The sequence below is a fragment of the Hemicordylus capensis genome, chromosome 3 (assembly GCF_027244095.1).
Source record: "Hemicordylus capensis ecotype Gifberg chromosome 3, rHemCap1.1.pri, whole genome shotgun sequence".
NCBI lineage: Eukaryota > Metazoa > Chordata > Lepidosauria > Squamata > Cordylidae > Hemicordylus > Hemicordylus capensis.
In genome coordinates this window covers 57,117,888-57,141,657 of record NC_069659.1, presented here as the reverse complement: position 1 = coordinate 57,141,657, position 23,770 = coordinate 57,117,888, and the positions used below count along the sequence as shown (strand labels likewise).

Here is a 23,770-nt window from a genome sequence, read left to right as displayed (position 1 = left end):
TTGTAACCAGGAGCACTCCCAAGCTACGTACCTGATCTTTTAGCGGGAGTGTTACCCCATCCAGAACAGGCAGATCTAAACCATCTCTTGGGCCCTGCCCCCTCCCCCCCGTCAGATGGTAAAAATAATTTTACCATCATAAAGTGCTTTATATTATTCAGTATTACTATTCAATACCAGGAAAATTTCAGTTCAAAAGCAGACTGGTAGATTCACAACAAATTTATAGGTGTAATTTGAGATTTCCTATCCAAGTGGCATTAGTGCTAAACCTTCTGAAAGCTTTTTGGTTTTGCATTGTTGAAATGAGAAAAATCTTAATCTCATTGTTTAGAATTATGCATCATTATTGCTTGATTTTCAGAGCCTTGTTACAATGTGTTTTTCAAGATTGCATGGAGCCTGTTTTGCTGAAGGCTTTAGGTCAGAATGCTACACCTTCTTTCTTTTTAATGGATAAGTGTCCTCAGTTTGGATCTTAATGCATCCTATTTAAGCTTCTGTCAGTTAATCACATTTTATTTCCAGATTAGATTAAAGTATGCCAGACAGGGTGATGTCATGGTATTAGAATGCTGTGACTTGCTCCTAGAATTGAACATTTGGTACATGTAGTGAGGATGGATTTTTGAACAACCTCAATACTTAGGCAAAGAGATACACGCCTCTGCTGTGTTCAACAGTTGGCAGAGAAGTAGCTTAAAATTAGTTAAAGTAAATATGAGATTTCTAAAAGCATTTCAGACAAACCTGCTTTGTGGTAGCAAGCGTGCATTGTCCCCTTAGCTAAGCAGGGTCTGCCCTGGTTGCATTTGAATAGGAGACCACATGTGAGTACTGTAAGACATTCCCCTTATGGGGTGGGGCCACTCTGGGAAGAGCACTTGCATGCAGAAGGTTTCAAGTTCCCTCCCTGGCATCACCAAAATAGGGCTGAGAGAGACTCCTGCTTGCAACCTGGGTGAAGCCACTGCCAGCATGTGTAGACAGTACTGAGCTAGATGGACCAAGTGTCTGACTACCTATGTTCCTACCACTTCTTAGTATTCTGTACCATTAGGCTTGCAACAGAGTCCTGTGAAAAACGATGGCAAGGACTGCAAGATTAGATGGTTCTAGGGCATGGATGAGGTACTCTTGTGAGTGTCACTGGGTACCTTAGTGAACTGTCCTCATTTCTTTTATGTAAGAGCTAAATATTCCCATTATCATAAATGAGTTGAGGCTTTTGACACTGACATGAAAGAGCTAAATGACAGTTTGAAAAGCTATCTGAACTATTTAATTTATTTAAAATATGATAACCTTCCTTTTTGCCTGACAACAGGCCTTCCAAGGTGACTAACAATAATAGAAAATTAGGAAACAAAATATAAAAGAACTTGTTTAAAGCAAAGGTGAGTGATAAAGTTTTGGGGAGTGAGGCTGATGGTGAAATATACATCTCCTGTCTTCAGATGTTGCTTTTTTGCATACTCCATCTGCTATTGGTCTGTTAATTGTTGGTCTGTTAATTGAACCCCCTTCTTCAAATGTACTACCTTGTTCAACTATGCTACCTAGCAACTGTTCAGGTAACAACAGGTGCTTTTTGTCCTTAGGGGGTGGAATTTTAAAAAGTGTGCATAAAACCTCATCAGCTGTATACCTGTTGGTTGTGTGGCATCAGCCCAAATGGCACCTATGTGAAAATAAAGTTAGGTAATGTGTGAAGGCTGTATGAAATCTAGTTGGCTTATTGTGCTTGTGACTGTTGTCACCCCATGTCAGTGTGCAAGTCAGTCAGTTCATTCTATAAAATGATGACCTATTATACCTTTGCATCTGAGGACTTTAAAAACCAAAGCTGTAGACATTGTCCTAAGCATTGATTATGGAAAAAGTAACGGAAACATGCACAGTGACCTTTACCTCTGCACCAAATGATAATTGGGTACTCTGTGTGTGTGTGTGTGTGTGTGTGTGTGTGTGTGTGTGTGTGTGTGCGGGCACGGGCGGGGTGTTTGATGATCTCTTTAAATATTGTATGTTTTCGTCATATCCTGGGAAGTAATAACAGTGAGCACATTTAGAAGTGGAGGGATTTGAAACATGGATTCTCCCAGATCCAAGCAGAGCCACGCTGAATTCAGCTGGTCCGTGACCTCATTGTTAGCCTGCCCTTCCCTCCCTGTTTGTCAGTTCCCCACACCAGATTCCCAAGCAAAACAATTACCCATGAGAAGTGGGAATAGTAACTAGTGTCAGGGAGTGCTCACTAGAGGGCGGAGGAAAGGAGTTGTCTTTTTTGTATAAAGATGGATAGATGTGCTCTATGTTTCTGGCTGCATTCACATAAACAAAGGAAAATATAGTAAATATTTCTCTAGTACTTTTTAGTACTACAGTACTGTACTTTACTACAGTAGTTTATATACTAAACTACTATATACTGTAATTTAATATATAAGTAATATATTAGTACTTTACTACTATATACTGTGCTTTAGTACCATAGTATTAGTACAAGTATTTTAGACTCTATATACAGTACTAGTACTAAAGTAATAGACTAAGCTGCTAGTCTAAATACAGCAATCAAGTATGGAAAGGAGCCCATCAATTCAAGATTGGATAGGGAGTAAGTTGGTATTTCAAAAGTAGTGCATTTGAGAAATGAAGGCACTACAAGTGAACTGCTTCTTTTTGAACATCTACCAAAGAAAATTACTGATGTGATGCTTGTGATCTTTTTACTATGTTTAATCGAAACTGGTTGTTGAACCCTGGGTAAGAGGGAATTTTATTGTAAATCACGCAGAGACATAAGTCTTGGGCGGTATAAAAATATGTCAAACTGTCTGGGCCTCCTAGTTCTCGGCCAATCATTCTTAGTAGAGATGAGTCCGGACCAGTTCGGAGGCCATTGCAAAGGCCTCCGAACTGTCCGGACCGGTCTGTCCCCTGGCCGGTTCGGTTCGGGTGGGGGGTCTCCCTTTAAGGGCGGGGAGGGTTTACTTACCCCTCCCGCCGCTTTGCCCCCTCCAGCGCCCGTATTCTTAGTAGAAGCCGCCCCTTCTGCCTCCTCCAGTGCCAATGCCGCCTGGGCGCGCGCGCGGCTTTGCTTTTAAAAGTTCCTTTTGCTGGCGCTGAGGGATTAAACACCAAACAGAAGCCGGCAGAGCACCGCGCCGGCCGGCGGCTCCCCCATGCTCAGCCGCCCAGCAGCCACTGAGAACGCCCAGCGAGGACGCGCCGTCGCCATCGCCGACGCGCCGCGGCCCCCAGGCAACCCTAACTTCCGGCTTCCATGCGACTTCCCCCCGCATACAGAGTGGCTGCATTCTGCCACTCTGTATGCGGGGGGAAGTCGCATGGAAGCCGGAAGTTAGGGTTGCCTGGGGGCCGCGGCGCGTCGGCGATGGCGACGGCGCGTCCTCGCTGGGCGTTCTCAGTGGCTGCTGGGCGGCTGAGCATGGGGGAGCCGCCGGCCGGCGCGGTGCTCTGCCGGCTTCTGTTTGGTGTTTAATCCCTCAGCGCCAGCAAAAGGAACTTTTAAAAGCAAAGCCGCGCGCGCGCCCAGGCGGCATTGGCACTGGAGGAGGCAGAAGGGGCGGCTTCTACTAAGAATACGGGCGCTGGAGGGGGCAAAGCGGCGGGAGGGGTAAGTAAACCCTCCCCGCCCTTAAAGGGAGACCCCCCTTCAGTGCCGGTCCGGACCGCTCCGGACCATGCACATCCCTAATTCTTAGCTCTCCCCCCTCCAAAGTTTTTTTCGGCCACCAGGCCAACCGCCTTTACCGGCCACCCTCCCCCTGCCACTGCTTTCTTCACCGTCCCCCTGCTGCTCCTTTCTTCACTCACCCCCTGCCACTCTCTTGCCCGCCCGTCCATTTCTACCCATTCGCCCCCCGCTGGCAGCTCGCTCACAAACTCTCTCACATGGGGTTAGCGACAGGTTTGAGAGAGAGAGAGAGAGAGAGAGAGAGAGAGAGAGAGATCATAGTTAGTTTGGATGCCAGTGTAATGCTTAATCAGGGTTAAGATTTGCAAGGTGAATTTACATGTGAGAGGGAGAGGCTGAAAAAGGAAACATCTGCTCCTGAGCCTTGCTCCTGACCTCTTAACTGCTGTTCTCCGGTGTTACATTTGCATGATTGTAGACACTGTAGTACATGTCCCCTGCTAACTGAACAAAGAGACACCTTTTAAAGGTGGTGATTCTCTTTATTTAGCAGGGGAAGAGCAACTGACCCCATCAACCCCAGCAAAGCATTCCTCCAGTAGCTGTTGCTGGTGTCTTTCTTATGTTTCTTTTTAGGTTGTGAGCACTTTGGGGATAGGCAGCCATCTTATTAATTTATTAATTTATTTCTGTATGTAAATCGCTTTGGGAACTTTGGTTGAGAAGCAGTATATAAGGATTTGTTGTATTGTGTGTCTATTTTTGAACTCATACGTTAGATCTTATATATGCCATTAGTGAACAGTACAGGAGGGAAATATGAATTTCTGTAGAATTGTCTGCTGCCAGGAGACGTGTGTGTGTGTGTGTGAAATAGTCATATGCAGAATCGCCAAATTAATAAGCAAATAATCATGCATAGTAAAATGTAACAGACACAGCTTTAGGCAGGTATGAGATGAAAAGTTTTAAACTTCTCATAACCATAGTCTAGGTTTCCTTTTAGAGAGGCTTTCCTGGAACTGTGAGGATTTTTATTTACATTGGAGTTAGTGTTTTGTAACATGACATATTTTTAATAATATTGGATTTATGAGGTGTGCGCAGTTGTCCTGTTCTGATGTTAAACTTACTGTTAAGTACAACTTTTTGGATGTATTGCCTTGAAATAGTGCTAGCATTGTTAATTCAAAAGACCCCACAGATAGCTTGCTGCTTTGTAGTCAGCAAGAACTTATTCTGTCACCATACAGTAGCCTTGGTTGTTTTGCTGTTTTTAAATCAACAGGTTGGTCATCTGTATTAAGAAAATTAAGATGACTTTAAACATGTAAAGTGTAGCCTCTTAAGGTACTTTTCATGAGGCATTCTTAAGGGCCTAATGAAGAGAGCTTTCTAGGCCAGTTTTTAGCACCTGAAAATCATTACCTTTTGCTAAATGCAAGGAAGCAACATTATGGGTGTGAACACACTCAGCTTTCCTGTGTTTAAGGGCATGTGCTTTCATTCGTGTCACAAACCTGATTAGAGGCTGGCATGAAGTGTGATGAATACAATAATATGTCAAGACAAAACTCAACTTGTAGTGGCTGTAATTCAGATTAGATAGTATTTAAAATTTGATGTTGTTAATCAGTTTTAATATCTATATACATAAAGTAAAGTGACACTTGTCACTGCTAAGCCTACATCAGTCTGCTTTCTTTGTATTTAATAGGGATCCAGATAGACAAATGCAAGATCAGAGTGATGTGCTCAACTTTCACACTTAAAAAGCAGTTGGGTTTTTCTGAGAGTGCATTTCCTGTGAAACATGTGATATGCCATAAAGTTCAAAAGGAATGGGTTGTTAAATCGATTTTTGTGTCGGTGGATTAGATTATTTTTGTGTTGGTGCATACATACCATAGAGCATACTGCTTCCATCTTTCTGCAAACTGTGTTTGTGTGCTTAGCAATGACACAGGAGGCTCCGTGCAAATGGTTTGCAGAAGGATGGAGGCAGAGTGCACACCACCCACTTCCACCATCAGGTGGTTGCAGACAGCGTTCCGTCTAATTCTTTTCATCTGTATGTGGAATTAGTTTTGTTCTGGGTGCCGGTATCAACGCAGTGTGTGCACACATGGATTCAGAGTGGGGCCTTCCTGATTCAATTTGAGTGGGATCTAAGATTAACTGAGTGGACATTAAAAAAACCCCTTATGTGCATGTGCACACCTTAGGGTATGTAGGCCACAGCTTCTGTCCATTCAGAATTTAAGTAGTGATTTTGGCATTCCCAGTCTGGAATGAAGTTCATGTTTTTGGAAGGGTTTTTTCAAGTAGAATACCTCAAAGATGTGGTTGTCATTAGCTTAGTCTTCTTTACATTTAGTTGTAGTCCCATTTTTTCACTGTGCCCCTTGACTTCCATTACTAGAGCTTGCAGATCATCCACATTCTCGGCTATCAGAGTGGTGTCATCAGCGTAGTGCAGATTATTGATGTTTCTTCCTCCAACTTTAAAACCTAGTGCATTGCAATATGAGCTGAACAGGTCTTTGGCCCAAGTTAACATGGGAATTGGGCTTGCTTTCCAGTTCATATGTTAGATGATTTCCTCCTACATAATCTTGTTGCAGGAAATGCGTTTATCACTTGTTAAATGCAGGTTTTTGGTCGGTTGATGCATTGCTAATAGCAGTACATAAGTCGCATAACTGGAAACCAAACCAAACATTAAAAGTTCATAAAATGTGTTGCTGCCACAGTGACTTGTTTTCTCAGTCTGAAGGTGTTTTTGTAAACAAGATTTAGCTGAATTGGTAAACCTTTTATGTCACTGATCTTTCTTGTTGCTTATTGTTGATACAAAGTACTGTGGTTCAGATTATCTTGATCTCTTCTAAAAAAAAATCTGCTTTATAAAAGGAGCAGAGGAAATCTCTTATCTTTAGGTAGGATTCCTGCATAACATTTCAACTGCAATCTAGCACTTGCTCAGATTAAAAATTACATTTTGCATACAGTCAGCATCGTTGTTATGAAACTATGGTTTGTTGGGAGTTAAATACTGATACTTATTTTTCTGGAAGATTATTTTGAAATTGCCCTTTGTGTACTTTGCAGCAATTGGGGCATGGTAAACCATAGTAACCGCAGAATCCTTCTGTTACCTCTATATGACTAGACTGGCTGACACATGTTTAAAAGCTTCTGAAAAGGGGAACTGAATGCAGGTTTTTCAATGCTATGTTCTAATTGTTTGTCTAATCTATAAAAAAATCCTTAAGTTTAACTAGTAAGTTAATTATTCGCTTTGATAAAGCTGCTTTGTGTTTTCATAGCTTGCCTTTGACCAAATCTCTGTGTGTATATTTTTAATGTTTGGAAGGTTACATTAAGTCTAGATTCAGTACGGTTTTCGTTCTTGAGTCTTGCTGCTGTTTTAATAAGCACTGTTGTTGGCTGACATCCAGGCTCATCCTGTGCTGATGCACGAGGATTTTCTGTTGTGCACAGGGTGGTGTGATTTTTGTGGACTCTCTTCTTCCCTATGCAGCTGCCTGTGTCTCCCAATCCTGTGTCCCCCAATCCTGTGTCTCGCATCACTACATTCTTCAACATGCTGGGATATAGTGTTGGAAGATGCAGGGGGAAGGGGAGATCACCAGAAATAGCTCACAGAACCCCTGAGCGATGGAAAACCCTGTCACAGGCACAGGGTTAGCCTGGATGTCTAGTTGTCTATCAACCTAAAACTGTTTCTGTAGTTATTGACAGTATTGTTGATGTACTTCAGTTAAAGCAGAGTTTAAAGTAATGGGAGAAGCAAAATAATCACACTGACTTACAAAAGAGAATGTTGACATATCACCAAATTGGCTGATATTCTGCACAGCCTTATGAGAGCGGAGCAAGAGCTCTGTCCTCTCAAGGAGCAACTTAACTAACAGCATGTGAGGCTTGCCTCACAGCACTAGGCAGTGGGGTAGGGGGAACAATTTTCACTTCACACCCATCCCACAAAAGACCTTTTTGTGTTCAGTGGTGTGTCGGTGAGAATTGTGCACTCCTCATGGAATATCCCTGGATCCAACAGGGCTTTTGTGGAGAAGAAATAGAAGTGAAAATCGCTTCCCCTCTAGCAGCCCAGCATTGTGAAGCAAGCCTTGTGTGCTATTAGTGAAGTTGTTCCTTGTGAGGACTGAGCTTCTGTTCTGTTAGGCTGTGCAGCATGTCAACCAGTGACTATACTATTTTTGCAAAAAAATTCTTCAGACCCATTGTTATGACTTATGCCCCTGATCTTTTCTTTTACATGTATCTTGAAGATATAAATACTAAAAATAATGTTGAAACAAGTTCTAAATACTTCCTCTATCCTATTCCATTTTGCAGATTTTTCATATCTTTAGCCTATCATCAATTATTGCTGACTTTACTTGATGTACAACTTCATATTGTTAGCATTCCTCCTTTGTAGCCTAAAGAACTAATAAACTTGGAAAAGATTTCAATTCCCATATCTGATGTTCCATTCATTGTAGTATGGTATTCTGTGCCACAAATTTTATGCAGAGTTTCTTAGTCTAGTTCAGATGTTCATGGTTACATCCGCATGAGCTGGGTCATATGGGGCAGTATAGTTAAAACTGATTTCATAGCTTAGAAGTATGCACCTAGCTGCTGTTGATGATGTACAATAAAATGTTGCCCTTTTTGTGGATTTATTAAATTTTGTGTAAATTGTTCTTTGCTTTTAGGTAAGACTGTGTCAGAATCCAAAACTTCAGTTGAAAAACAGCCCACCTTACATACTTGACATTTTACCAGATACCTATCAACATTTACGACTTATATTAAACAAGTACGATGACAACCAGAAACTTGCACAGCTGAGTGAAAATGAATATTTTAAAATATATATTGACAGTCTTATGAAAAAATCAAAACGGGCGATAAGACTTTTCAAAGAGGGAAAAGAGAGAATGTATGAGGAGCAGTCACAAGACAGGTAAGATAAAACTTTCTTTCTGGGTTCTTTGGCCACTGCATTCACAGCTTTTGTTTATATCGGCTTTGTATTCGTACACTTCACCTAATCAGAGGCATTCCACAGGCGAACTTTAGAGCTGTGCACAAATGGTTGGTGCTGAACTGGTTCGCCTTGAACCAGGGTCAGTTCAGAGGTTTGATCACTGGCTGAACTGGGTGTGGTTTGGTCCATGATCGAACCAAACCAGGCCCAGTTCGGGCGAACCAGTTCGGCATGATAAGGGGCAGCTGGGGAGGGGGGCAGCGAGAGAGAGAAAAAGCTGCTTGGCTGGCTGGCGTAGCTGCCAGTGTCGCTGCTTGTTCTCCCAGTGTGGCCCCATGCGCACTCCCCCCACCCCGGTCCTTTTTCAAGTCACCATCTGGAGTGGGAGTGCACTTGGGGCTGGTCCGGGAGAGGTGGGCAACTGCACTGGCCAGGTAAGCAGCTTTTTATCTCTTTTGCCACGCGGCTGCCCGTTACCCTTGGAAGGGCCCCCACTCCCTATACTTGCAAAGGGGAATCCCTCACTGGATTCACCTTTACAAGTATATTGGTCGCACAAACTGGTTCGATCTAACAGACTGGCCGGTTGGTTCAACCGGACCAATTTGGAGCAATGCAGATAGGTTCAAAATTGAACCAACACACATTTTTTGGTTTTTGCACACCCCAGGTAATTGTTTCTGAAGTTAGTGCTGGGAGCTGGTAACTTTTTAGCCACTTTTGTTCCTTGCCCAACACTGATGTTCCACTGGGGGAAGGAAAATACCATCCCCACTGAAGAAAAGAAATTTCCATGTCTGACTTGGACATGGAAATAATGTCAAGTATCTGGGCCAATCACTAGTCTTCTTGCCAGAATGTTGCAATATCTTGTGGCTCTCTCAGGTTGTTACATTTCTCCTGCTTAATGCCTTTTTAAAAAATACATATTTCTGCTCACTCTGTGCAGGACTATTTACTTATCCTGTTTCATTTATATTCATTCTTGCCAATTCAGAGTGGTTTTTACATATACATAACATTTTATTAACACACATTTGTTATCTCAGGAAAGCTGTTGGCTCTCTTTTTGTGGTAAATTGCGTTATGAAAAATGTCTTTGCTTACAGGTGATTTGGATTTTTGTTTGCACTAGTTAGTCCTTTAAAAAATAACTGTATGTACTCCTTACAGTTACAGTTTGCATAGTGCTCACCCCTCCTTGTTCACACTTTAAAACCCTGCAGATTGGAGAAAAAGCTGTAAGTGCCTCTCTAGGATGTATCGTGAATGTTTGGTGTAACTTGTTTTCATTACTATCTATATTTTAAGCAGTTGGGTTCTTTATCAATTAAAGCTGCATTTTTTTTAACATCTTGTAGGGCTGCATATGGGATGACATTGGCCTGATTCCAGTCCTGGCCATTCTTGCATTATGCTAACAATGCAGAAGGTGATCAGGACCACATCAAGCCAATAATCCATTATTGGCTCAATACATTGGGATAGGGGATGGGATATGGCCAACTTTTCTTACCTTAAGCCACAGTGCTGACTTTTCAAAATGCTACTCTGCCCTCCACTGTACCAGAACTCAGCAGGGCAAGCCATGATGTCTCCTTTTCTTAGTGTGTTATGATGGGGGGAAGGCTACACCCTGTAACTATAGTAAAGGAAAGGTGGCAGTTTAAAACGCCACTTCTGTGGCTGCCAGAAAGCAGCTGTTTTCTTCACAGAAGCTGGCTCTTCTCTCAAGGTAAGTGAACCTCCAGTCTTGGTTCCTATTAGCAATAGCAGTAGCACTTACATTTATATACCGCTCTATAGCCAAAGCTCTCTAAGCGGTTTACAATGATTTAGCATATTGCCCCCAACATTCTGGGTACTCATTTTACCAACCTCGGAAGGATGGAAGGCTGAGTCAACCTTGAGCCCCTGGTCAGGATCAAACTTGTAACCTTCTGGTTACAGGGCGGCAGTTTTACCACTGCGCCACCAGGGGCTCTTATTCAGTACCATACTGATATGATGCAGAATGGTATTTAATCAGTTGCTGATGTTGGAGAAATTTTTCTTCAGAAACATTTCCAGAGAAAAAATAGGGCTTGCATCCCCATCATCATCTGATAGGACTTGCATCACCTCAGGCTTGATTATGGCATTTCTCCAGAAATGTTTCTGGAGAAAAATTTCTCCAACATAAGTAACTGATTTTGGACTTCCAGGCTAATAATATGGTAAAAGCGCAGGTTAAACATGCATGAATTATTAATCTTCAAACACTTCTCTATATAGGGCCCCCAGTTTTGGTCAGTTTACATATGCTATGTGTTTATGAAATTGTTCTATAGTGAATTGGGCTCTCAGTTTCTCTGAGTGGGGAGAAATGTCACCTGCATGTTGAAGGCCCTCTCTGTTCAAAATAATGACTGTGTCAGTAATTCTTTAGCATGTCCCACAATTTACTTGTCACACATTTTTATCGTATTAAGGCTAATTGAGTTAAATATTTTTGTAGTGGGCAGGATTAGTCTTTTGCCATAAAAATGTATATTTGGGGATTCATGGAAAATGAAAGCTCAGATGAGTGCTTAAATGCTGCTAAACCTTATGTAGTTGGAACGTAACATTACTAATATGAACGGTTTTTCATGTTCATATTTTCATTAGAAATATGGAAGCATAGGGACAAGAAGAAACAAAGGATGTTGTAGAATAACCACTTTGAAGTAGCACACTTGTCTAGTTCATACAGATATTTTGGCAGCCTGTGACAAAAACAAATTAAAGTCCTCTTAAGCTCAGGTGTAGTGCAGTGACGATCAGTGTGTTTTGAATTCTGGTATTAAGATGAAATTATTTTTTTTTAAAAGTAAATCCACAAAATATACGGATATGGTTTTAAGAGTTCAGGGGCAATGTTTGAAAACATGAAAGTACATCATTGAATTATATAATAATAATACTAATGCTGGCATTGGGGGGAAATGATGAGAAAATCAACTGAGATGATCTGCTCAGTTAGTATCATTTGTTAACTGAATGTATTGGATACCAGGCTCATGACACATTGTGCTTTCTTCCCCTCCTCCCTTAAAACTCTGTTTTGTTTCTACTGCTAACAATAGAAATAGCATTATTTGGGTAATGGAGTATTTTACTGAATTAATTGAAATGAAATCTGAACATGTGTGAATGAAGTGGTCTTGCATGCTTCATACACATATGTGAACTTACTCGTCCACCCATCATTGTGAATTGTAGTAGCTCTCCATGGTCTCAGGCAGAAGTCTCTCCAGTCCTTCCTATTTTTTCAGCAATGAAAGTGTTTTGCTCAGAAGTACATTTGCTTTAAAAAAAAAAAGTGCATGTTGCACCACATTAATAGTTTTCAGTCTATCACAGGAATATAAGATTCCCAACAGTCATTCTGTTAAAATTTGTTACCTTGCAGATGAACTAAATCTACTTCAGTATTTTTGGATGATAATGTAAAGGATTTAGCAAAACTTGGTGCTTTGTATTTTTAACTTTCTTTCAGCTTCAACTAACATTTGGTGATGTGTGTTGAAATATTCTTGCCATAGGACTTCTGGGGATTAAAAAACTATGGCTTGAATCCAAAAGCTCTGCTTTGCAAGCAAGCTCTTCCATTTGTACATGGCAGGTTTCCCTGACCCATTGCACCTGCTCCTGAAGATTGAGGGACTCTGTAGAATATCATGATAGATATTGCAGGGAATAGCAGTGGATGGGGGAATTAGCAAAAATGGGTGAGTCTGTTCTGTTGAATTGCTTCTTGCTTGCTTAGGGCAACTTTTTGGATCTGGACCCATGAGACTTCCAATTCATACCTTCTGAGTAGCTTGGAGATTTATGTACAGTGTTTAAATTAATAATCCAATAGGGAAGTTGGGAGGTAGTCCTAGTGCATGATTTGAAGTTGCAGCAATCTTGTTGAAACTAAGCAGGATTGTGTCTGGTCTGTGTGTGGATTGAAAGCTACCTAGTAACCCTATGTACACTGCCTTGAGTACCATCATAGAAGAAAGGTGAATATAAATATAATACATATTTGGATGAAAGAAGGAAATAATGATTCCAGCTTAGCTTATTAAAAATTGTGTTAATGTTGGGAGTATAGTAGACACAGATTTTATATTAAAACCAAGCACATACTCAAAATAAAAAGGAAGAAACATCCTGATCATATCTGTCTTTGCTTTTAATCTTTGTAATTAATATCCTGTGAGGAATGAGTTGTAATTGCTTTCAGAGTTCAGTAGTAATAAAGAGAGATGCTGATGTTGGAGGCATTTAACAATATGGTTAATTGTTGACTCAGTTGGTAGCCAGATGATGGCTGGCAGGTCTGTAAATGCTTGCCTTATCCCTACTATTCATTAAGTAGCAGTCAAACAATATTTTCTTTTAAAAAAATGATTGTAAGGAAGGGGTGAACCTACTGACACCAGAAGTATAATCTGATTGTGCTACACAACCAAACTATTCTGTCTTTCTTTGATAAGAACAAAAAGTGCTCTTGCTGTTTTCTTATTCCAGCTTTATTGCCCTGGTTACAACTACTAAAATCAAGAATAGTGTAAACCATCAAATCATCATCTTATTTATTATTCTATATACACTGCTTTGCATATTGTTGTTGAAAAGCTGTATATAACTAGTGGTAAACCTTGCCTGTCACTGAAGGAAGGACTAACACAGTTGAAGGCTTACATTGTGCTTCCTTTCCTCCAGAATTATTCCATGCCTTGCAAAAAAAATATGCCCCCGAGGTTTGCCCTCAGGGACACATTTTTGGAGTCAGAGAAGATCAGTGAAAACTTGCTCTTGCCTGTCCATGTGCACTAAGGAAGTGGAGAAGCCTCCAGCAGCAAGGTTCCACCCTTCCAATGTGCCCTTGCTTCCTTAGTCAGGATGTCAGCCATGAGATAGCTAGAGTGTGTGTGAGAGGTATTGGTGATTGCTGTGGGATGAGTAACATGTCTGGCCTTGAGAGTAACTTTGTGTTTCACTCACTGTTCTGCAGTCTGCATTGCAAGGTGTACTATGTAGTCAAAATGTGATGGTGGTCTAGTTCAAGTTTATGGTTATGCTTGCTGGCTGTTAAGGGTGCTGTTGTTCTGTGGCAAATGTTGCAAGTAAGGATGGAGTCATAATTTGTGTGTGAGAGAGCAACTTGTGCTAGTGTTGTTGATACTACTACTACTACTACTACTAATAATAATAATAATAATAATAATTCAATTTCTATACCGCCCTTCCAAAAATGGTTCAGGGTGGTTTACACAGAGAAATAATAAATAAATAAGATGGCTCCCTGTCCCCCAAGGGCTCACATTCTTACAAAAAACACAAGATAGACACCAGCAGCAGTCACTGAAGGTACAGTGCTGGGGATGGATAGGGCCAGTTACTCTCCCCCTGCTAAATAAAGAGAATCACTACGTTAAAAGGTGCCTCTTTGCCCAGTTAGCAGGGAATGTTACTGTGGCTGGCAGTACATGTTACTGTGGCTGGCAGTAGATTCTGGGTCAATGATTCTTTTTTGGCCATTTTTGGATGGTATGTTTGACAAAAAGTGGTCTTCTGTGTTGGGAGGGACTGTGTGTGCTGCTTCTGTTCTGTAGTGTTTCGGTTTTGAAGGGATGCAAAATTTGTGCATTGTACTCTGCTTGTTTTGCCCATTGGGAACAGTGGGGAACTGGAATCACCCCATTGTTGCTCATGGGTAGGTCCTAGGGACACCAAGTGACTTGGATGGTATCCAACCATAAAAGAAATAAGCAAGTAGGCAATTTATAGGGCGATAATTTTAACCTATACCCCCATAGGATCCTATGGGTTTTTGGGCGGAAATTTTAATTTTTTAAAGAACTGTCACTTGCCTGTTTCTTTTGTGGGTTGATGATTTGTAGGTACCCATCATGCCTTACCACCCAATCCACTTTGGTGTCCATAGGACCTACCCGTGGAGAACAGTGGGGTGTTTAAAGTTCCCAGTTGCTCTCTGTAGGCAAATTATGATTTTTTTGGGGGGTGGATTTTTAACTGTCAAATTGGCTGGCAATGGTGAATCAAATTTTTGGGATTCGATGTTGATTCGAATCACAAAAAATGATTCATGCACACCCCTACGTGGAAGCCTTTCTTACAAGTACAGTATTTAAAAAGCCTAACAAATAATCTCATCCTAAATTTCACTGCATGTCCTATGGCTGGTATAAGAGTGTCTGTCACTGTTACCTCTAAGGTGAGCCTGCACACACACAAGATTCTATCCCCCGCTCAGAGGATTTGGTCAGCTGCACAGTCTCGCTGCGCTCCAATAGCTGCTTGAAGTGCTGGCTATCTTTCCCCCCTCCCGCCACTGTGTTAACTTTTGCTGTGGCCAGAGTGAAGAAATTGGCTGCCCACGCCCCCTGCAAGCCAGAAAGCCAATTCTTCTGTTTAGGTACAGAGGGATGTGTGGGGTGGGAAGAGAAGGAGTGTACTAGAGGGAGTCTGTGTCTATGTCTGTGTAGAGGGAGGTGTGGGGTGGGAAGGGAAAGAGTGTACTAGAGGGACTGTGTGTGTGGGTGTAGGTAGAGGGAGGTGTGTGGGGTGGGAAGGGAAGGAGTGTACTAGAGGGAGTGTGTACACTCTGCCTTCATGCTGCAACCCAGAAGAAAACCCAGTCTGCTCACTGATTTTAAAAAAAATTAGAGGGAACACTGATGTTTGTATGTCTTTGGTTAACTGTTATGTGTTTTAATGTGAGCTGTCTGGAGCTGGAAGAATTCATGTAAACGCTTCTAGCCAGCCTTACAGCTAAGATTTTTCCCAGTTCCCCTTTTCTTCCTCTTTCTCTTTCCAAAGTACCTTCTGTTTCATATAAGCCAAGGATTTTTCTCTTCTACCAAGGAATCCATATATTCCTTCTATTTACAAGTGCCTGAAGCTTAGGAACTTCCTGCCAGTCTTTTTATGTTTTATATATTTAATATATTTAATATGTTGATAAAGCAATAACAAAAGAAGTTGCATTTTTCTGTAGTATAATTAGGTTTACATGTAGTTTTGTGTTTATATGAAACAAATCTTGTTCCTCTGTCTCCCTCTTTTTCTGTGGTGAAGATAGAATTTAAAGTTGCTATGGGCAATCTTTCATAAGGCTAAGCAAGCACAGCAAAAGGATTTTGTGCTATATCTTGTGGCTTTTACATTCGAAGGCCAGTATCCAGAGGACTGTTTATAGTATCCCAATAGCACTGAAACGTCTGTTTCCCTTTTCTGCTAAAAGTTTTCAATCTGCTCCCCCCCTCCTGCAAAAAAAAAAGCTTGTTCTGGAAAGTTGGGGAACCCTCTTGAACAGTATTCGTTATGGTATAAAACAGCTATGCACAACTCAAATGCCCTGGTGGGCCAGACAGAACCAAGCATGATGTGTTTGAGGGCCAAGGTCAATTTCAGCACATTCTTGCAGTAAAATTAATTAAAATATTAATGAAAGCAGTTGTGGATCTTTCCCCCTCATTGAGGAATCCACAGTTAGTTAATGATAGTGGCCAGAAAATAGGCCGTGTGTGTGTGTAGAGGGAGATTTGGGGGGTGGGAAGGGAAGGAGTGTACCTAGAGGGACTCTGTGTGGGAACCTGGAATGCATGCCAGCCCCAAACATATGTCAGCTTCTCTCCGCCGCCTAAATTGCTTCTGCTTTCAAGTTGTAATCCTAGGCATGCTTAGTAAGCTTCACTGGGAACACTGTGGGCATATTTTTGAGTAAACATGCATAAGATTTGTGCTCTAAGGCAGCTTCAGAGAAGATGGAGGATGGGCCCCTGGGAGAAGAAGGAACTGACCCCACTGTCTGAGGTGCTGTTGCTGCAGAATATTCCTACCTGTGCCAGTAAAAAGGGTTCCCATAGGCCCCGGGTCTTATGTTGTATAGGCCTGATCCAGCCCCCGGGTCTTATGTTGTATAGGCCTGATATAAGGGATTGAATCATGAAAGGAAAACATACAACCCTCCCACATGCACCCATAAACACATTTGGGGGGGGGGCCCTTTCAGTCTGGCCCAGACTGAACTTTGATGTGTGGAATTTGGTATGTATTTTTAAGAGGAATTTTTAAAGGAACATGGATGTGTCTGAGTAATTAGTTCCATGTGGTTGCTTATATGCAATTCTTCTTAATGTTATAAAAATGTGATACTCACAAATTTTGTAGTACTTTTGTGGAACTTTGATTTCATTTTCTATCTTTCCAGTTAGACCTCTTAATATAGACCTACTGCTGTACACGGGACAGTATCCTAAGTCTTGCTATAATGGAACATTACATGGCACTGTGGCCTCTTGCTAATTTCCCCTCCACATGCACATGACAGTAAAATGTTCCTATGTTTCTAACTTTCTTCGAAAAGTAGTGGCTGAAATGTTTAACAGTTTAGATTCTCGGAGTCTGCCAGAGAAGTGGGATGAAGCTTTGCTGAAAAGCTGAGGATTGATGGGAATTGCTTGTAGAAAGCTGGTAGAAAAGTAAGGGAGTTCAAATTTAATTTTGTACTTTTCTGCCAACCAACTTGTGTTGCTGGAAGTGCTTACATTTGTCCTGTTCTGTTACTATTTTGCTGTTGGCAGCTGTACTGTAAAGCTTGGCTTTTAGCTTGTTTTTGTAAGAGATGGGGTGTATGTGTGTGACGCTTTTGGGAGATTGTCCTTTTGCAGTGGGTGTGGTCATTAACCAGAATGAAAAACAGAACCTCTGCTTAATTAGTAAGTCTTCTAATTGTAATTCTTTCCTGAACTTAAGAGCTGTATTCCACAAGCTATAAACATTGCTGTCTTTCTGAATGGTGACCAGTGGATGTTCCATCAAGTCAGTGTTGACTCCTGGCAACCATAAAACCATGAGGTTTTCTTTGGTAGAATACAGGAGGAGTTTACCATTGCCTCCTCCTGTGCAGTATGAGATGATGCCTTTCAGTATCTTCCTATATTGCTGCTGCCCAGTATACAGGTAAAACTCGAAAAATTAGAATATCGTGCAAAAGTTCATTAATTTCAGTAATGCAAATTAAAAGGTGAAACTGATATATGAGATAGACGCATTACATGCAAAGCGAGATAAGTCAAGCCTTAATTTGTTATAATTGTGATGATCATGGCGTACAGCTCATGAGAACCCCAAATCCACAATCCCAGAAAATAAGAATATTGTGAAAAGGTTCAACAGTCTAGGCTCCAGGTGTCCCACTCCAATCAGCTAATCAATCCATAACACCTGCAAAGGGTTCCTGAGCCTTTAAATGGTCTCTCAGTCTGGTTCATTAGGAATCACAATCATGGGAAAGACTGCTGAATTGACAGTTGTGCAGAAAACCATCATTGACACCCGCCATAAGGAGGGAAAGCCTCAAAAGGTAATTGCAAAAGAAGTTGGATGTTCCCAAAGTGCTGTATCAAAGCACATTAATAGAAAGTTATGTGGAAGGGAAAAGTGTGGAAGAAAAAGGTGCACAAGCAGCAGGGATGACGGCAGCCTGGAGAGGATTGTCAGGAAAAGGCCATTCAGAAGTGTTGGGGACTTTCACAAGGAGTGGACTGAGGCTGGAGTTAGTGCATCAAGAGCCACCACACACAGACGGATCCTGGACATGGGCTTCAAATGTCGTATTCCTCTTGTCAAGCCGCTCCTGAACAACAAACAACGTCAGAAGCGTCTTACCTGGGCTCAAGAAAAAAAGAACTGGTCTGTTGCTCAGTGGTCCAAAGTCCTCTTTTCTGATGAGAGCAACTTTTGCATCTCATTTGGAAACCAAGGACCCAGAGTCTGGAGGAAGAATGGAGAGGCACACAATGCAAGATGCTTGAAGTCCAGTGTGAAGTTTCCACAGTCTGTGTTGATTTGGGGAGCCATGTCATCTGCTGGTGTTTGTCCACTGTGCTTCATTAAGTCCAGGGTCAACGCAGCTGTCTATCAGGAGATTTTGGAGCACTTCATGCTTCCTTCCGCAGACGAGCTGTATGGGGATGCTGACTTCATTTTCCAGCAGGACTTGGCACCTGCCCACACTGCCAAAAGTACCAAAACCTGGTTCAATGACCATGGGATTACTGTGCTTGATTGGCCAGCAAACTCGCCTGACCTGAACCCCATAGAGAATCTATGGGGCATTGCCAAGAGAAGGATGAGAGACATGAGACCAAACAATGCAGAAGAGCTGAAGGCTGCTATTGAAGCATCCTGGTCTTCCATAACACCTCAGCAGTGCCACAGGCTGATAGCATCCATGCCATGCCACATTGAGGCAGTAATTGCTGCAAAAGGGGCCCAAACCAAGTACTGAATACATATGCATGCTTATACTTTTCAGAGGTCCGATATTGTTCTATTTACAATCCTTGTTTTATTGGTTTCATGTAATATTCTAATTTTCTGAGATTGTGGATTTGGGGCTTTCATGAGCTGTACGCCATGATCATCACAATTATAACAAATTAAGGCTTGACTTATCTCGCTTTGCATGTAATGCGTCTGTCTCATATATCAGTTTCACCTTTTAATTTGCATTACTGAAATTAATGAACTTTTGCACGATATTCTAATTTTTCGAGTTTCACCTGTAGGTGTTTCCCATAGTCTGAGATACATACCAGTGGGGATTCAAACCAGTAACCTTCTGCTTGTTAGTCATGCATTTCACTGCTATGCCACTTACGGTGGTTTAAAGTACTAGTGACAAATTGTTGATTTAAAAGGCATGTTAGCAGCTATATGTTTCTTTTGTTAGCTGTCTATGTAGCATTTGTACTGAAGGCTGAATGCTGTGAGCTGATAGACTGGATAAGTGCTTTAAAAGAGACATTTCTACATCAGCCATGTGGGCTTTGAGCAAATGTGCCCCAGAAAACAGCCACATGCTTTACACAATGTTTATATTATAGTGATTCCTACTCACACTGCTAAATAACTATCAGCGTGCGTTCTGTGAATAAAACCCTCCTTGAAAGACCATTGCTTTTAGTATAGTATAAAAAACAAAAGTAAAAATTGGGGTTTCAGCTTTTCTTTAGAGACACTGATAAGCACATTGCCTAACTACTTGCTGTGATCTTGCTATATTAAAAGCCAAATATCCTTAAGGGTGAAATTTCTTAATCCTTGTTTTAGTTAGAATTTAATTTGTAGAATATGAAGGGGGAAATGCTTATTCAGAAATCATTCTTTATATTAAATCAGAATGCTATTTAAAGTAAACTTCAGCAAAAGGGATCTAAACTCATATCAAGTGTGGTTACTTTAACCCAGGTGTTTTTATTAAGGTAATGTGGGGTAATCTAGACAGTCTTTTAAAATGTAGTGCTGACATGCTGACTAATGAAAAGTGCACTCCTTGAGGGACTTGTGGGGAGTGGGCATAATGGACACAGTTATACATCTTGCTCTTTCCCTCTACACACAAGCTCTTGCTTCTGAGTGCTGCTCATGTTCTGGAAGGGATCTAAAACATGTTGCCATCTGTCATTTAAAAATAAAAGGTAGGCTTCTGGCTGCTTGTAACAGGTAAAAAATAGAAGTTAAAAAGGAAATCATGCTTAGGCAAAAAAAACCTTTGTTCTACTGTACACAGCTTTAAATGTTGTGGCTAGCAAATCCCTCCCCCAAATGTGTATACTTTTTCAAAAGTACTTTTGTTCAAGTCATTTAAAAATGGATACTAATGTATGTTGTCCCCAGCCAAATAACAAATGGGTATCCTGTATATCTGTAGCATGATCCATAGGACGTTCATAAGCCTGGCTTCTGTGCCTGTGTAGAACCTTGCAGGTGGAATATCCAGGCTCTTTGCAGCGCTCGTGCACCACCCCTTATGATTGGTGTGGCCGTTTATTTCAGCGGTTGGAGCATCCTTCCTTTTGTTGCTTTCTGACCGCCTAAGTGTTCACCTTGTCAGCTAGGGCTCCACGGTTGGATTTGGTTCTAGAGAGAGAGAGAGTTTGGTGAAGTGTGTGACTTAATGGACTGGTTTCTGACTATCCTTATTGCTAAATGGACTGGTTTTTATTAACGGATTTGTACTGTACTCCCAGTTTGATATGGCTTGTTTTTGGTTTTCAATTTCTCAATGGGCATTAGGAAAACTTTTAAGAAGTGCAAGGATGGGGGGGGGGGAGTTGCCCTCAACAGATCGGCATGACTCATGTTTGTTTTTAGGCAGGGATCATAATAAAAGCACTTGCAGAATTTTCACGTCCTTCTCTCGTTGAACTTCAAAAAAATGGGCACTTTGACTCTGAGTGGCTCTGAACAAGCAAGTGCTCTCCCTGCCCCCCGATACCGCGCTCTCCAGAGCCACAGTTGTTGGTATCAACCTGGAGTGTTGACACTGACTAAACACGGACAACGACTTCAGCTTTGATGTCGACGTCAGGGGAGCATGTCTTCAAGTGCCCCGCTCTTAAAAGATTCTGCCTCCGAGAGTCACCATAGGAAACTTAAGGAAAAGAAAATATCCTCAGATGAGGAACTTCTTTAGGAGTCAACATCGAAGAAGTAAAGACACCACAAGCTGGTGGCTGCCTTGGCATCGAAGTCCACTCTTTGAACACTATCACCATCAGGGTTTCAAACAACGGTGGTGCAGGCATCTCCACTGTCGGCGCCAAAGTGGATGTTTACATCGACACCACTGTTGGAGTCAATCAGGACAGCTAAGCCACAAGCACCTTAGATGTTGATATCAAAGCAGCCATCAGTGTCGACCCTGGTGTTAAAGGAGCAAGCTTCGGACCCGGTGCCCGCATCAACAAAGATTGTGTTGAGACACTTGTCTCCATTGTTAGACCCATGGACATCGAATGGACACAGTGTCTCATTCACAAGGTTGTCCTCCAATGTCAAGGAATAAATTCTGATGGTGGGGGGAGATGGTCTAAATCAGGTTGTTACCCATTCCTTGTTTTCTCTGTTAGACTGCACTGAAATCACTCCATCTGTCTCGACCTTAAGTCAAGGACTAGATTTGGATAATAATTTTTAGGAGGATGTTATCCCCATTCCAAAGACGACTCCTGTGTCTCCAGCTAAACACTATTCTTCAGTAAGCACTCAGCATTTGGGTTATGCCTCTTTATCTAGTGGTGCACACAGTGCTTGCACTGCTGTAGCTGCTCCAGTTACTGGAGTTCACCTGCATCAGTGGGTTGTTTGCACCACTGCAGCTGCTATAGAAAACCAACAGGGTTGAAGACTATCGCTGCACTATGTCTCCAGGCTTTCCATATGACTGTGATGGCGGTGGAAGGCACAAATGTCTGTTTCCTTGGAGAGAATGAGAGGTGATAGAAATGATCAGCTTCAGACAATGCATGTGTAGGTATGAGATGGTTGAAGTTTAGGGTCTGGAATTAAAGCACACTTCAGAAATTAAAGCCCTGCCTATGACTTTATGGCAGCTTCTCAGTCTGTTTGGGGGTGCCACCAGTGATAAAACTTATTTTTTTTTAAAGGTGGCCTTAATGCAGCTAAGGGCTTTGGTGGCCTTGGGTGCTACTGCCATAGGGGGTCTCTAGAGGTTCCCCCTCTCCCCAGTCTCCTATAGGCCATTTCGGCTCTCTGTGAGCATACGTCAGCCATTTGTGTGGCTTGGTCGTGACCCGGCCATGCAAATGGCCTGCATGCATGCACTGTCACATGCTCACAGAGGGCCAAAAGGGGTTGAACCAGCTTTTAGGAGACTGTGGGGAGGGGGAACCTCCAGAGACCCCCTGTCTGCAGCAGCACCCCCCAAGGCTGCTGAAGCCCTTGGCGGCAGTAAATCAGCCTTAAAATTATTTTTTTTTAAAATGTGGATAACACACCTCACAATCGGGCCTGAAACAGTTCAAATTTAAACCGAACTAGACCCCTCATTTGGGGGTGCCAAAACCAAACATGCCTGGTCCAGACCGGACTCACATCACTAACTCTGTGTCTATCTATTAAGATTGCAAATTATATGGCCTGCATGGCCAAATTCCAGAGCTCATTCTGGAGAAATTTGAAACCGGACATAAAGGGCTTACCAGAGGAATTTCATCAAATTCAAAAGATAGCTTTGCTAAGTCTGCAAATATCACACACCAACACCTTAGCACAGCAAAGCACTTATTGGAGACAGAGTCAAGATCACTGACAACTGCTCTTCCATTGAGAAGACATGTGTGGCTATGTTCTGCAAAGCTGCAGTTAGATATGAAGGAGAAAACTGAGGGCCTTCCCTTTGACAGAAAGGGCTTGATTAGTGAAGAGACGGGCAACACAATGGAGAAGTTTACTCAACATATACTGTGAAAATGTTTACATTTTCTAGTACACAATCTTATTCATCTTACCAGAATAAGCCCTTTAACTGCCAGTGTCAGTTTCCTAAGCCAAAAGAAAGGGGGATTTCAAAAGACCTATTGGCAATTTCATCAAAAGAGCTATGGCACCAAAGGCAAACAACAAGGCTCCCATCATAAGCAACAGGAGCCAAGCAAGCAGCATCTTTGATGGTTTGACTATTCCACCAGATTCCATAGAAACTTCTACCTCTATAAGATTAGTGAGCTATATTTTATTTAGTTAGTTAGTTAGTACATTTATATACCACACTATTCACAAAAATCCCTGGGTGGTTAACAATATAACATTATTTAAAACATTAACATAATTAAAACAATTTAAAATACAATAAAAACTCTAAAACCAAAAGCTAAAACTATCAACTAAAAACTTGACTAAACAGGCTTGTGTGTGGGGTTTTTTGTCCTTTTTAAAAACATTCAGAGAAGCGGGAAACTCTTAATTTCATGGGAAATCCAGAGTCCCGTGGCAGCTCTTGAAAAGGCCCGATTTTGTGTCGCCACTAACTGAGCCGGTGGCAACAGCAACAGGACCTCCCCAGATGTTCTTAACAGGGAGTGCGGTTGATGAAGAAGGTGCTCTCTTAAATACCTCAGACCCAAGCTGTTTAAGGATTTATAGGTAATAACCAGCACTTTGTATTTTGCCCAGAAACTTATTGGCAGCCAGTGTAGTTCTTTTAAAATGGGTGTAATATGATCTCTTCAGAC

The 23,770-nt window shown here is 41.8% G+C and overlaps 1 protein-coding gene across 2 annotated transcripts in view; it reads left to right on the top strand.

Moving 5' to 3' along the window:
• CBLB (Cbl proto-oncogene B) overlaps nt 1–23,770 on the top strand; it is a 148,494-nt gene that overhangs the window by 5,756 nt on the left and 118,968 nt on the right. For both annotated transcript variants that reach the window (XM_053309724.1, XM_053309723.1), the window contains exon 3: nt 8,413–8,663. In XM_053309724.1, coding sequence (XP_053165699.1) covers nt 8,413–8,663 — 251 coding nt within the window. The remainder of the gene's footprint in view (nt 1–8,412; nt 8,664–23,770) is intronic.